This window comes from Gossypium arboreum, chromosome 1 (assembly GCF_025698485.1).
Source record: "Gossypium arboreum isolate Shixiya-1 chromosome 1, ASM2569848v2, whole genome shotgun sequence".
Taxonomy (NCBI): domain Eukaryota; kingdom Viridiplantae; phylum Streptophyta; class Magnoliopsida; order Malvales; family Malvaceae; genus Gossypium; species Gossypium arboreum.
Genome location: NC_069070.1, coordinates 120,459,256 through 120,471,824, shown reverse-complemented (window position 1 = coordinate 120,471,824; position 12,569 = coordinate 120,459,256). Strand labels below are relative to the sequence as shown.

Genomic DNA, 12,569 nt, shown 5'->3' with positions numbered 1-12,569 from the left:
TTTTTGCTATAGATCCAATTAAACAAAATATCTTGGATTGGAGAAAAAGCTTTAACATTATTGAAGGGATCAGCCGAGGATTGCTTTATCTTCATAGAGATTCAAGACTGAAAATTATACACAGAGATCAAAAAGCAAGCAATGTTTTACTCGATCAAGAGTTAAATCCAAAAATTGCAGATTTTGGGATGGCGAGAATTTTCGGAGGAGATGAAAATCAAGCCAACACTAAAAGGGTTGTTGGAACTTAGTAAGTTGGAATATCCTCCCTGTCATTTCTTTTCTTTTTGCTCATTTTTTCCCACAAAAGCATGGTGTAGATATGTCTATGATCGAGTCCAGCCATCTCATGATGCTTAAAGAAAATACATGCCTAAATTCGAATAGGGTCTAGCTTTGCTTTGTCTGTTGGCCTATTTTATTCTTAAAAAAAAGACATTTTAATAATTTATAGATATTTAAGTCAAATTAGTTTTCGCGATTATAAATTGATCAAATTTAAGATTAGCATCTATACTTTAATATAACATTTTTTGGTTCCTCTAATTTTATTTTATTATTATTAAGTTCAAATAAGTAACACGTGTTTTCTAAAAATATCCCTTCCAACTCACCGTATTGACATAGAACTTCTTATAATAGAACCATCGTTTTTAAGAAAAATCCATATCAGTATTTAATTGGAATAGTTAATAGTATTTATTTATTTTAACTGGTTCCACTGCATATTATCATGTGAAAGAATCTAAGTTAGACCCAAGAGCAAAGAAAGTATTATTCTTGGGTATAACTGATGGAGTAAAAGGATATCGTCTCTGGTGTCCTGATACAAGGAAGATTGTTTTCAGTAAAGATGTGACTTTTGATGAATCAACCATGTTAAAGTACAAGGATTCACAAAAGGATGACAAAACCAGTAGTACTTTACAGCAGGTGGAGCTTGAAAAGGTTAACGATGATCCAGCTAATATTGGAGGGACAAATGATGAAGAGGTTCCTACCCAAGAACCTCTACAGCAACAAGATTCAATTGCATATAGAAGGCCAAGAAGAGAGATTCGTAAGCCTACTCGCTTTAATGATATAGTGGCCTATGCACTTCCAATTACAGATGATGATGTTCCTTCTACTTACACAGAAGCAATAAGTAACCCTGATGGTGTAAAGTAGAAGTAAGCAATGAATGAAGAAATGCAGTCTCTTCATAAAAATAAGTCCTGGGAGTTGGTGACACTACCCAAGGGAAAGAAGGCAATTGGATGCAAATGGGTATATGCAAAGAAGGAAGGATTTCCTGATAAAAATGAAATTCGATACAAGGCTAGATTGGTAGCAAAGGGTTACGCTCAGAAAGAAGGAATAGACTACAATGAAGTGTTTTCTCCAGTTGTGAAGCATTCGTCTATTCAGATTTTGCTAGCCTTGGTTGCGCAATATGATCTTGAACTAGTTCAGCTTGATGTGAAGACCGCGTTTTTACACGGTGATTTGGAAGAGGAAATCTATATAACTCGGCCAGATGGATTCAAGGTTGCTGGAAAAGAAAATTGGGTTTGCAAACTGACAAAGTCGCTTTATGGATTGAAGCAATCTCCGAGGCAGTGGTACAAGCGATTTGATCAGTTCATGAAAGGGCAAAGGTACACAAGAAGCAAATTTGATCATTGTGTGTATTTTCAGAAGCTACAAGATGGAACTTTCATATACTTGCTCTTATATGTTGATGATATGCTAATAGCATCTAAGAGCAGAGTTGAGATTGAAAGATTGAAGACTCAACTCAATCTTGAGTTTGAGATGAAAGATCTAGGAGAAGCTAAAAAGATTCTCAGCATGAAATATGGAGAGATAGAGCTCATGATAGAGTTAGCTTGTCTCAGAAGCAGTATTTGAAGAATGTATTACAGCAGTTTGGCATGAACGAGCAGACAAAACCTGTAAGTACCCCGTTGGCTTCTCATTTCAAGCTTTCTGCACAACTATCTCCTTCGACGAATACGGAACGAAAATACATGTTGCAAGTTCCGTATTCTAATGCAGTGGGTAGCTTGATGTATGCAATGGTGTGTACAAGACCCGACATTTCACAGGCAGTTAGTATAGTGAGCAGGTATATGCATAATCCTGGAAAAGGACATTGGCAAGCTATGAAATAGATTCTACGGTATATTCAGAAGACCGTAGATGTTGGATTACTGTTCAAGCAGGATAATACACTTGGTAAATGTGTTATTGGGTACGTTGATTCTGACTATGCCGGTGATTTGGACAAGCGAAGATCAACCATCGGTTATGTGTTTACACTTGATGGAGGACCAATAAGTTGAAAGTCTACATTACAGTCTACAGTTGCGTTGTCAACCACAGAAGTCGAGTACATGGCTGTAACAGAGGCTGTAAAGGAGGCTATTTGGTTACAAGGTATGGCTAAAACCTTGGGATTGGTTCAGGAGCATATTAACATGTATTGTGATAGTCAAAGTGCTATTCATTTAGCAAAGAATCAAGTCTATCATGCACGTACAAAGCATATCGACGTACGATTCCATTTTGTGCGGGAAATTATTGAAGAGGGGAAAATTTGTCTTCAGAAGATCAAGATTGCAGATAATCCCGCAGATATGATGACCAAGGTGGTAACAGCAACCAAGTTCGAACATTGTTTGAACTTGATTAATATCCTGCAAGTTTAACAGTTGAAGAAGGCACTATCAAGTATTGTTGTCAAAGGCAGAAAGAATTGTGTGAAGATAAGATTATCCTAATCAAATCTTCAAGGTGGAGATTATTGGAACCCACCCATTGTTTGAAAAGTCAAAAAGGGTGGGCACCGAAAGTAAGATTGGTTGGCAAGTTGGGTTAAAAGTTGGCATGGGATAATTGCAATTTTGGTCCCTAATTGTATAGGGACATTGCAAGTCGATCCTTGAACCTCAACTATAAATAGGCCTAACCATTTCTTACTTTCTTCATCCCACATTTGCCATTCTCTACTTAAGGCATTGTTCTCTCTCCCTATTTGTAAAAGTTTCACTTGTATTTTGGAGTGAAATATATTTGGTAGTGCCCAGAAGACGAGGCAAGATTTGCGAACCTCGTTAAAATTCGGTGTTCTTTACTATTTATTGTTCATATTTTGTGAATGTGATTGTAGTGATTTATTGTGCTATTAAATTACGATAGAGGATATTCGGCTAGGAAAGACTTGGTACTTAAGTGATCCTCGTGATCCACCTCTCTTTCCTGGGAATTGAACTTAGTGTGATTTTTCAGTACAATATTTTACTCTTTCACACGCTTCTGCACAACAGAAACTTTTCTTTATAATTTCGTTTTGATAAGAGTTGTCAATTTATTGGCTCAAATCAATTGTAAGTTTACAATTACACTTAAACATGTAAGAACATGAAAACTCAATCTAGCTAACCCAAATCAAAATTCAAGTCCAATCTCAACTTAATTTGAACATAAATAATCAATTAGTTGGAACTCCTCCAACTCAAACCAAAAATAGCTTAAATCCAAAGTGTTTCAAACTTAAAATGACTTAAACTCGAAATAACCCACATACTAACCCATTTGTCCCCTAAAGGGTGCAAGAAATCTCCCACAATTTGTGTAATCAGCATCAACTGATAATAAAAATCTATATATTAAGAAAATACTATTTATCAATCTCTTGTTTTCAATATTAGTATGATCTAAATAAATAATTCAACTTCTTCCATGTCTATACTTTACCATGAGGAACTTTTAATCCATGCCTCCTAGTAATGGCATATCGAAGAACTCGCCCATCAGCAACATAACTTTCCCAACCAGGAAGAACATAAACAAATTACATATCATATGTACAAACACTTAGCATATTTGTTACTATGTCACCTTTCTGAGTTCGATATCTAGATTTATCAGCTTTTTAATATTTTTTTTATTTTTAAAGTTTTTTAATTTTTAAGAATCAAGACTAAATTGACAAAATGTGTAAAGTTTAGGGCTAAATTTGTTCACTTTTTTAGATTTAGGACTAAATTGATAGAATCTAAGAATATTAGAGGGTTAAAGTTGTTATTGTGCCAATAGAAAAAAGATCACCATTAGTGATTTAAAAGAAGAGTGACCAAGATATTAAAATTTGAAAACATTAGTGATTAAAATAGAAAATTTTAAACTTTAGTGACCAAAGCAGAAACAAACTAATAGTTGGATTACTATTTTATAGTTTACCCTTAAAAATATAATATTTAAAAATTAATTAAATATTAAAATCACATGCAACATACATGTGATATTAGAAACTAATAATTATAGAATATAGAAGGATGATTCAAAGTTTCTTTTAAGCAATAAAATTGGTCCCCTACTTGATGCATACTTGTGTAAGAGTACATGAAAAATAGGTCATTGTTTGGTCCACCAACATGTATGATGCAACTATATTCTGAGATTTGAATAGCAATAATTGATATTATTAAGAGTATTTACTTAAATATTTAGATCTGATATTGCTTTTTTGTGGCTTTTTTGTTCGATCGTTACTTCTTTACTTTTGAGTTTGCTTCTGCTAACTTTGGTACCTTAGAGAATTTTCTTTTTAAGTTCTCGTCTAAGGCCACAGATTTGCTAGAGTTAGTTCTAGCCATATTGCAATTTCAAATAGAGAACACATATTCGAATCTTAGAGATACAAACTTTGAACATAGACCAAAAATGATAAAATAGACATAGAAAACACCCTATTTGTTCACAAATTATTCGGGCCCATTGTTTATTTATAGAAAAAAACTTGATTGTCATTATCAAGCCAAGACTCAAATAAGTTAGAAACTTAATTAATTTGATTACTCTAAAATTCGAGCTCAATTTATAAGACTCTATTTGTTTCACTGAAAATGGTTTCTAAAAAATAATTTATGGAAAATGACTTACTTTTCTGGAAAAGCTAATATTTTCTAGTGTTTGGAAGATTTCAAAATATTTCATAAAAGTTGTTTTCAATAAAATAAACATACATTTGAGATTTTGTTATCTTTTCATTATTTAATTAAATTTATTTCATAAAGTTTATTTATATTTTAATTAATCATGTTTTAGTTTTAATCAAACTTAATTTATTTAATTAAGCTTAATTGTTAATTTCAGTACATTAGGGAATATAAATTTATAGATATAAATTTATGTTTAATTAAGTTGAAAGTGGTAAATATTTATTTTGAATATTATTTGGATGAGTAAGTTGAAAATGATTTAATTTAACAAAAATGGAAATAAGTTCTAAATTGTAAAATTTGTAATTTTTGAATTCTAAAGATTTGAGTGGTAAAATCTGAAACATTGATGTAGCAACTGAATTATATGATTATGAAATATGAAAATTTGGAAAGTTGAGCATAAAATAGTAAAGTTTGAAACTATAGGGGTTAAATTGTAAAAATTTCAAAATTTGAGTTTTAGGACTAATTTACATTATTTGAGAATTTACAATTCTAAAAATAGAATATGAAAGTTTAACTGTTCAAAAATTAAGTACTAATTTTTGGAAATTTTGACAATTTTAATTGTAAGGACTAAATAATAAAATCCGAAAATTTTAGAAAATTGATTGTTTTACAAAACTATACAAAACGGATTTAGAACTAAATTGTAGAATAAAAAATCTATTTTTGAGGAATTAAATTATAGAATAGTAAAATTTAGAATTTAGAGACTAAATCATAAAAAAATATATAAAATTAGAATATAAGATATTGCTTTCTTCGACAATGAAGAGAGCTTCCCCTTTGTTATTCTGAAAGCTTCCATTTTTATTTCTTCAAAAATAAAGACAATGAACAAAACCTTATCAATTTGAAAAATGTCTTAGGAAATAAATTTTGATAAAATATTTTCTTAAAAGAATTCTTGATTTTATTTTTTTGGAGAATAATTTTATTTGATAATTCATTTTTGACCAAACACACAACATAAAATAACGAAAACATTTTATATGTAAACAAACAACACTAAAGGTATAAGATGTCTTCTTCCTTTTAGGACCAAAGTGTAATGTTGAAATTGGAGCGGTATTACTGTTTTTTCATGTGTGAACACGTGAAAATTAATAGTTCACCATTTTTGAAACTTCAACGCAAGAACAGGTCAACAAATTTAAAAAGCCATCAGCATTTGAAAAAAATTGGAATCCTGACGTAGACAATTGCAGTTGCCTTGAAACATCATTACATCATATCCCAGATAGAGGTAGAGTTAGGGGGCTTGCTGCGTCTCGACCGCAAAAATGAATTTTTTATTTAAATATTTTTATAGTTAATAAAATTGAATTTTGACTTTTAGGAATGAATAAAGTTCAATTTAATGCTTTAATCATTCATAAACCATAGCCTCAGTTCCAAGTTCTTGCAAGAGATGGAGAAAGTTAATAGCGACTCTGTTTTACTAGCTTCTGAAATTTTACTATTGTCTTGTTTTTACTTACAATCTGGCACTGCTTTAGACACCATAACACCATCGAAATCCATCAAAGACCCTGAATTTATAATCTCCCAGAGTGGAGCTTTCCGATTGGGATTCTTCAGCTTTGCTAATTCCACCAATCGTTATGTAGGGATATTGTACCATCAAATCCCCGTACAAACAGTGGTATGGGTAGCAAACAGAAACAAGCCTCTCAAAGACTCTTCTGGGATTCTTAACATATCAGATGATGGCAACCTTGTTGTTTCAAATGGAAAAGCTGAGGTTCTATGGTCATCACATGTTAACAATACAGCTCCTAATGCAACAACTGCCCAGCTTTTAGACTCAGGAAACCTAGTCCTTAGTAATGGTGAGGATGGAGCAAGCAGCTTATGGGAGAGTTTTGAAGATCCTTCCAATGCCTTCATTGAAACTATGAAGATCAGAACTGATGTTAAAAAGGGTCGTAAAGTGGAGCTGAAATCATGGAAAAGCATTGATGATCCATCTGATGGTAGCTTTTCATTTGGCTTTGAACCTTTCAATATCCCAGAGCTTGTCATTAGGAACAATAACAAGCTCTACTTTCGGAGTGGTCCATGGAATGGGAATACCTTTATTGGTGTAATTATGAAGACCGTTTATATTGATGGGTTTCATGTTGTTGCAGATAATCAACAACAAACGTACTATTTCACTTATGAGTATTCTGATAACTATAGGTTGAAGTACTATGAACTGGATTCTCAAGGAAATTTATTTGAACGGACATGGGATGCGGGGAAAGGGGACTGGATAAACAGGTACTCTACTAGTCTAACAGAATCTTGTGTTTATGGACAGTGTGGGGCATTTGGGATCTGCGATCGAACAAAACAACCCATTTGCAGTTGCTTAAAGGGGTTTAAACCTAGGAATATAGAGGCATGGAGTAGAGGTAATTGGAGTAGTGGGTGTTTTAGGACTACCCTTTTACAATGCGAAAGGGATAAGAACAATGGCAGTGAAGCAGGCCAAGGAGATGATGATGGTTTTTTGAAGCTGAAGACGATGAAAGTGCCGGCATTTCCGGACCGGTCATCAATAAATAACGGCGAATGCAAAGATCAATGCATGAAGAACTGTTCGTGCGTGGCTTATGCGTATGATGCTGGCATTGGTTGCATGTTTTGGAGTGGAGATTTGATTGATATGCAGAAATTCTCCACTCAAAGAGTCGATCTTTACATTCGTCTACCATCTTCAGAGCTTGGTAAACTTGTCGACCATGTGTTTGACGAAGTGCCTCAATTAATCAGCTTTTTTGGTGTTGAAGTTTTATTAACCAAGTTTTCGATTTGCAGATAAAGGGAAAAGCAATAAAGTTATTGTTATTGCAGCAGTAATTGTGGGTACAGTAACCATTACGATTATGATACTCTTCTTATGGTGTTGGATGGCTAAAAGAAGAGGTAACATCTCTATCTTTATTTATTAGTTACTAAGATATTCAAACTCAACTCCATTACTCTGTTTGAAAATGATTGAATCCAATTTCAGATTTTGTTTTTTAATTAGGTAACTCTGAATTCAGTGTATCTCTAATTTAGCAATTTGCATCTCAGGAAGGAAACAAAAACACAAACAGATCAAACTCCAACTCAACAAAGGAAATGCAATGACAAAATTTTCTACTGAAAATGTGGGAGAATATTCAATCGGAGTTAAACTCCAGCAGCTGCGGCTATTCAATTTCGAAGAACTCGCCATCGCGACGGACAACTTCGATCACGCAAAAAAGCTAGGGCAGGGTGGTTTCGGTCCAGTTTATAGGGTAATAAATAATGGCGATTTCCAGCTAATCCAGAGTCAGTGAAATGACATTTTTCTTTTTGCAAACAAGTCTTGTGAGCTGAATATTGTGTGCAGGGAATATTACGTGATGAAAAGGAAATAGCAGTGAAGAGATTATCGAAAGCTTCAGGGCAAGGATTAGAAGAATTTATGAACGAAGTGGAAGTGATTTCTAAGATTCAACATCGAAATCTGGTTAAATTGCTTGGGTGTTGTGTTGAAGCAGAAGAGAAGATGCTCGTCTACGAGTATATGCCCAACAAAAGTTTGGACACTTTTGTCTTTGGTTAGTAAGCCCCCAATAAATTTAAAATCAAACAGGATGAAATCAACTTTCCTTGTTTAACATTTCTATCATAATTTTAAATTAATATACACATCTCTATCATTTTCTCATCTCCCGTCTTTCTAATTTAGAATCATTGATTTTATACATTTGATGGAAAATCATCATCCTTTATATTTTCTTTCCTCTCACTTTTCTTCTCGACCAAGTACACTCAAATTTTATTATCTTTTCAGTTTTCCATTCCCTGCTCTCATCCTTCCACTTTTCCACTCAACCAAACACACCATTAGTTTATTCCAAGATTTAATAAATAGTAATTGTTACTCAATAATTATTTTAATTGATAGATGTAACATCAATTACGTTTACAATCACAATGAATACAATATGGTAGAAAATACAATGATGGTTGTAGTTAGATCCCCGGTTTTAAGAATTAATTTTTCATTTTTAAGGCTTTTAAGGTCTTACCATTTAGTTTTTGTTATAGATCCAATTAAACAAAACATCTTGGATTGGAGAAAACGTTTTAATATTATTGAAGGGATCAGCCGAGGATTACTTTATCTTCATAAAGATTCAAGATTGAAAGTTATACATCGAGATCTAAAAGCAAGCAATGTTTTACTCGACCAAGAGTTAAATCCAAAAATTGCAGATTTTGGGATGGCGAGAATTTTCGGAGGAGATGAAAATCAAGCTAACACTAAAAGGGTTGTTGGAACTTAGTAAGTTGGAATATCCTCCCTGTCATTTCTTTTCTTTTGTTCATTTTTTTCCCACTAAAGTATGATGTACATATGTTTATGATCGAGTCTGGCCATCTCATGATGCTTAAAGAAAATACATGCCTAAATTTGAATAGGGTCTAGCTTTGCTCTATATGTGGCCTATTTTATTGTTTAAAAAAAGGCATTGTAAAAATTTATATATATTTAAGTCAAATTATGGTTTTCGCCATTATAAATTAGTCAAATTTGATATTTAGTATCTATACTTTGATATGACATTTTTATTTTTATTTTATTATTAGTAAGTTCAAATAAGTAGCACGTGTTTTTAAAATATCTCTTCCAACTTATCATATTGACATAGAACTATATTCCTTCCAACTTATCATGTTGACATGAAACTTTTATAATAGAACCGTTGTTTTAAGAAAAATCTACATTAGTATTTAACCGAATAGTTAAAAATATTTATTTATTTATTTAAACTAACTAATGCATTATAAAAATAGAGGGTTAATTCATGTCAAATTAAAATATATGAGCTAAATCTTAAATTTAAGTATAGTAAAGAGATCAAAATTAAAATTTGATTTTATATTTATATTCTTGTATGATTAAATTTAAATAAAATTATTTTTATTATTTAATTCTAATTTAGACCCGATTTAAACTAGGATTGTAATGGTGGGTTTTTTTTTTGTAATGGTTATTTTTTTAATGTTAAAATACAGTGGTTATATGTCTCCTGAGTATGCAATACAAGGGCAATTTTCAGAGAAATCAGATGTGTTCAGTTTTGGAGTTCTGCTGTTAGAGATTGTTAGCGGAAGAAAAAACACAAGCTTGTTCAACAATCAAGATTATTTTAGCCTCTTAGGATATGTAAGTTTATAAGATAATTAGAAACGTTGGTAGATCGAATTAGGAGTGTATGAATTTGAGAAATCCTAATACTTGGATTGAGTAGCTTGCAAACCTAATTAAGCTTTTTTTTTTTTTTCAATTAATAATGAGAATTTCTGATTCAAACTCAAGCTCAAGTACAAACAATCAAGTTTGAAGTTGAACATGAGAATGAAACTCATTTTAGACTTGGGTAAACAAGCTTAATCAAGAGAGTTTGAGCAGTTCAACCTTTATATTGAATTGAGCTGATAAACTCTATTGAAGCTTTGAGTTTAGAATTTCGAGTCTAAGTTAAATTGGATAATTACAAAGTTGTTTTCTGTTTATAGGTCTGGAAACTATGGAACGAAGGCAACATTTGGAGCTTAGTAGACAAGGTGGTTTTGGAGCCAAAATCTAATTTAAAGAATGTGAAAGAAATAAGGAGATGCATACATATTGGATTGCTATGCGTTCAAGAATATGCTACCGATAGACCCACTATGTCTACTGTTGTTTCAATGCTTAACAGTGAGATTTCAAATTTTAACACACCAAAACAACCTGCTTTCACTCAAACACCACTAATCACCCATGATGTTCAAAATAGAGCTTCAGTTAATGGTGTAACTCTTACCGACTTTGATGGCAGATAAAGGTACAAATTAATTACTTTTAGTTTTTAGAAATAAAATTTTAAGTATTGAAAAGATATAATTTAATTGTTTTTAGTTTAGAAATAAAATTGTAAGTATTGAAACTGATAAGTGAAAAAAATAACATACTTTAATTTCGTTCTTAATACGTTTATGGATTATTATTTATGCAAAATGGTTAATTTTATGCTCATATTCCTTTAAATTCATATTGCTATACTTAGGAGAGCATTTGGGAGGAAAATGAGCAAAAAACGAGTGAAAATCAGACATTTGGAGCAAATTTTAGAAGCCACATGGGCTGGGCCTTCCCACACGGGCTGGACACACGGCCGTGTGAGCCACACAGGCTGGACAGACGGTCATGTGCCATACTGTGTCAGTTTCGCTCTCAAACACGCAGAAAAATGTAATTTTTAGGCTTTCTAAGTATTCTAAAGTTTATAAATATCAAATAGAAGAAGAGAAAAGTAAGCCAACAGAGAATATTGAAGAAAACAACTCGAAGAACACCATTGGAGCCAACTCTGAAGCAGATTTCCATCAAGATTAAAGACTTTTTTTTAATTTCTTTTGAAATTTTTATGAGTTTCTTTATTTCCTGTGGTTATTCTGTCTTTAAGATGTTTTTATTCACAATTATGAACTAATTTCCTAGATACCTAGGGTAGATGAACTCTATGATGAATTATATTTTTTGATTTCTGTTTTATGCGATAAATACTTGATTCTTATTCTCAGTTTTGTGTGTTTATCTATTGTTTTAATATTTTCGAGATATTAATTCATGTTTAATGTGCTTAAATCAAAGAAGGAAAAGTCTTTGTTTAAGAGTAGATCTAGCATAATTGAGTGGAGTTGCATGCAATCCTAGAAATAAGACGACATAAATCTACGGATTAAAGTCAAATCTAATAAGGGAATCTATTAATCGAGTTAATGCGACAATAAGGGTTTTAATTAGAAAGAAATTCCAATTAATCAACATAAAGTCAATTGTTCTTACTCTCGAAAGAGATACTAGTTTAATTTAAGGGTTTCTACAGATCAAGATACCAAGTGAATAAATCGCTTGATTCAGATTCATAATAATAGACGAAATCTAGATAGATTTTTTCCTGGGTATTGTCTCACTTATTGGTTATTATTTAATTATTTTCTTGATTTATTCTCTGTTGAGCTCTTTAGTTAAATTAATTTAGTAATCTTACTTAAAATCAATCATTCCAAGTTGTCGGTTAAATAATAGGAAAACGGTAGCTATACTAGTACTTTTAGTACTCGTGGATACGATATCTCTACTCACCGTAGTTATACTATTTATCGATAGGTTCACTTACATCAAAAAATTTTCTTTATAATTTCATTTTTATAAGAGTTGTCAATTTATTGGCTCAAATCAATTGTAAGTTTACAGCTACACTTAAACATGTAAAAACATGAAAACTCAATCTAGTTAACCCAAATCCAAATTCAAGTCTGATCCCAACTTAATTTGAACATAAAAATCAATAAGTTGGAAGTCCTCCAACTCAAACCGAAAGTAGCTTAAATCTAAAGTGTTTTAAGCTTAAAATGACTTAAACTCGAAATAACCTACATACTAACCCATTTGTCCCTAAAGGGTGTAAGAAATCTCTCACAATTTGTGTATTATTTATCTCATCTATTGAATCCTATAAGTATGATTTATCTTCCTTGTCTATCTCATCTATTGAA

The 12,569-nt window shown here is 31.9% G+C and overlaps 1 protein-coding gene across 3 annotated transcripts; it reads left to right on the top strand.

The window, feature by feature from the left end:
• Positions 1-6,183: 6,183 nt before the first annotated feature.
• Positions 6,184-11,571, top strand: LOC108462280 (G-type lectin S-receptor-like serine/threonine-protein kinase At1g11330). Of its 3 annotated transcripts, none has more exons than XM_053031373.1 (8): positions 6,184-7,708; positions 7,800-7,907; positions 8,061-8,269; positions 8,365-8,575; positions 9,237-9,306; positions 10,041-10,191; positions 10,545-10,852; positions 11,075-11,571. In XM_053031373.1, the coding sequence occupies exons 1-7, from the start codon at positions 6,406-6,408 to the stop codon at positions 10,848-10,850; spliced, it is 2,358 nt and encodes a 785-aa protein (XP_052887333.1). In that variant the 5' UTR covers positions 6,184-6,405; the 3' UTR covers positions 10,851-10,852; positions 11,075-11,571. The 3 variants fall into 3 exon arrangements, 2 of the variants coding, with proteins under 2 accessions (XP_052887333.1, XP_052887332.1); XM_053031372.1 differs by having other exon boundaries at positions 9,069-9,306; XR_008286799.1 differs by lacking the exon at positions 10,041-10,191 and having other exon boundaries at positions 9,069-9,306.
• Positions 11,572-12,569: the final 998 nt, after the last annotated feature.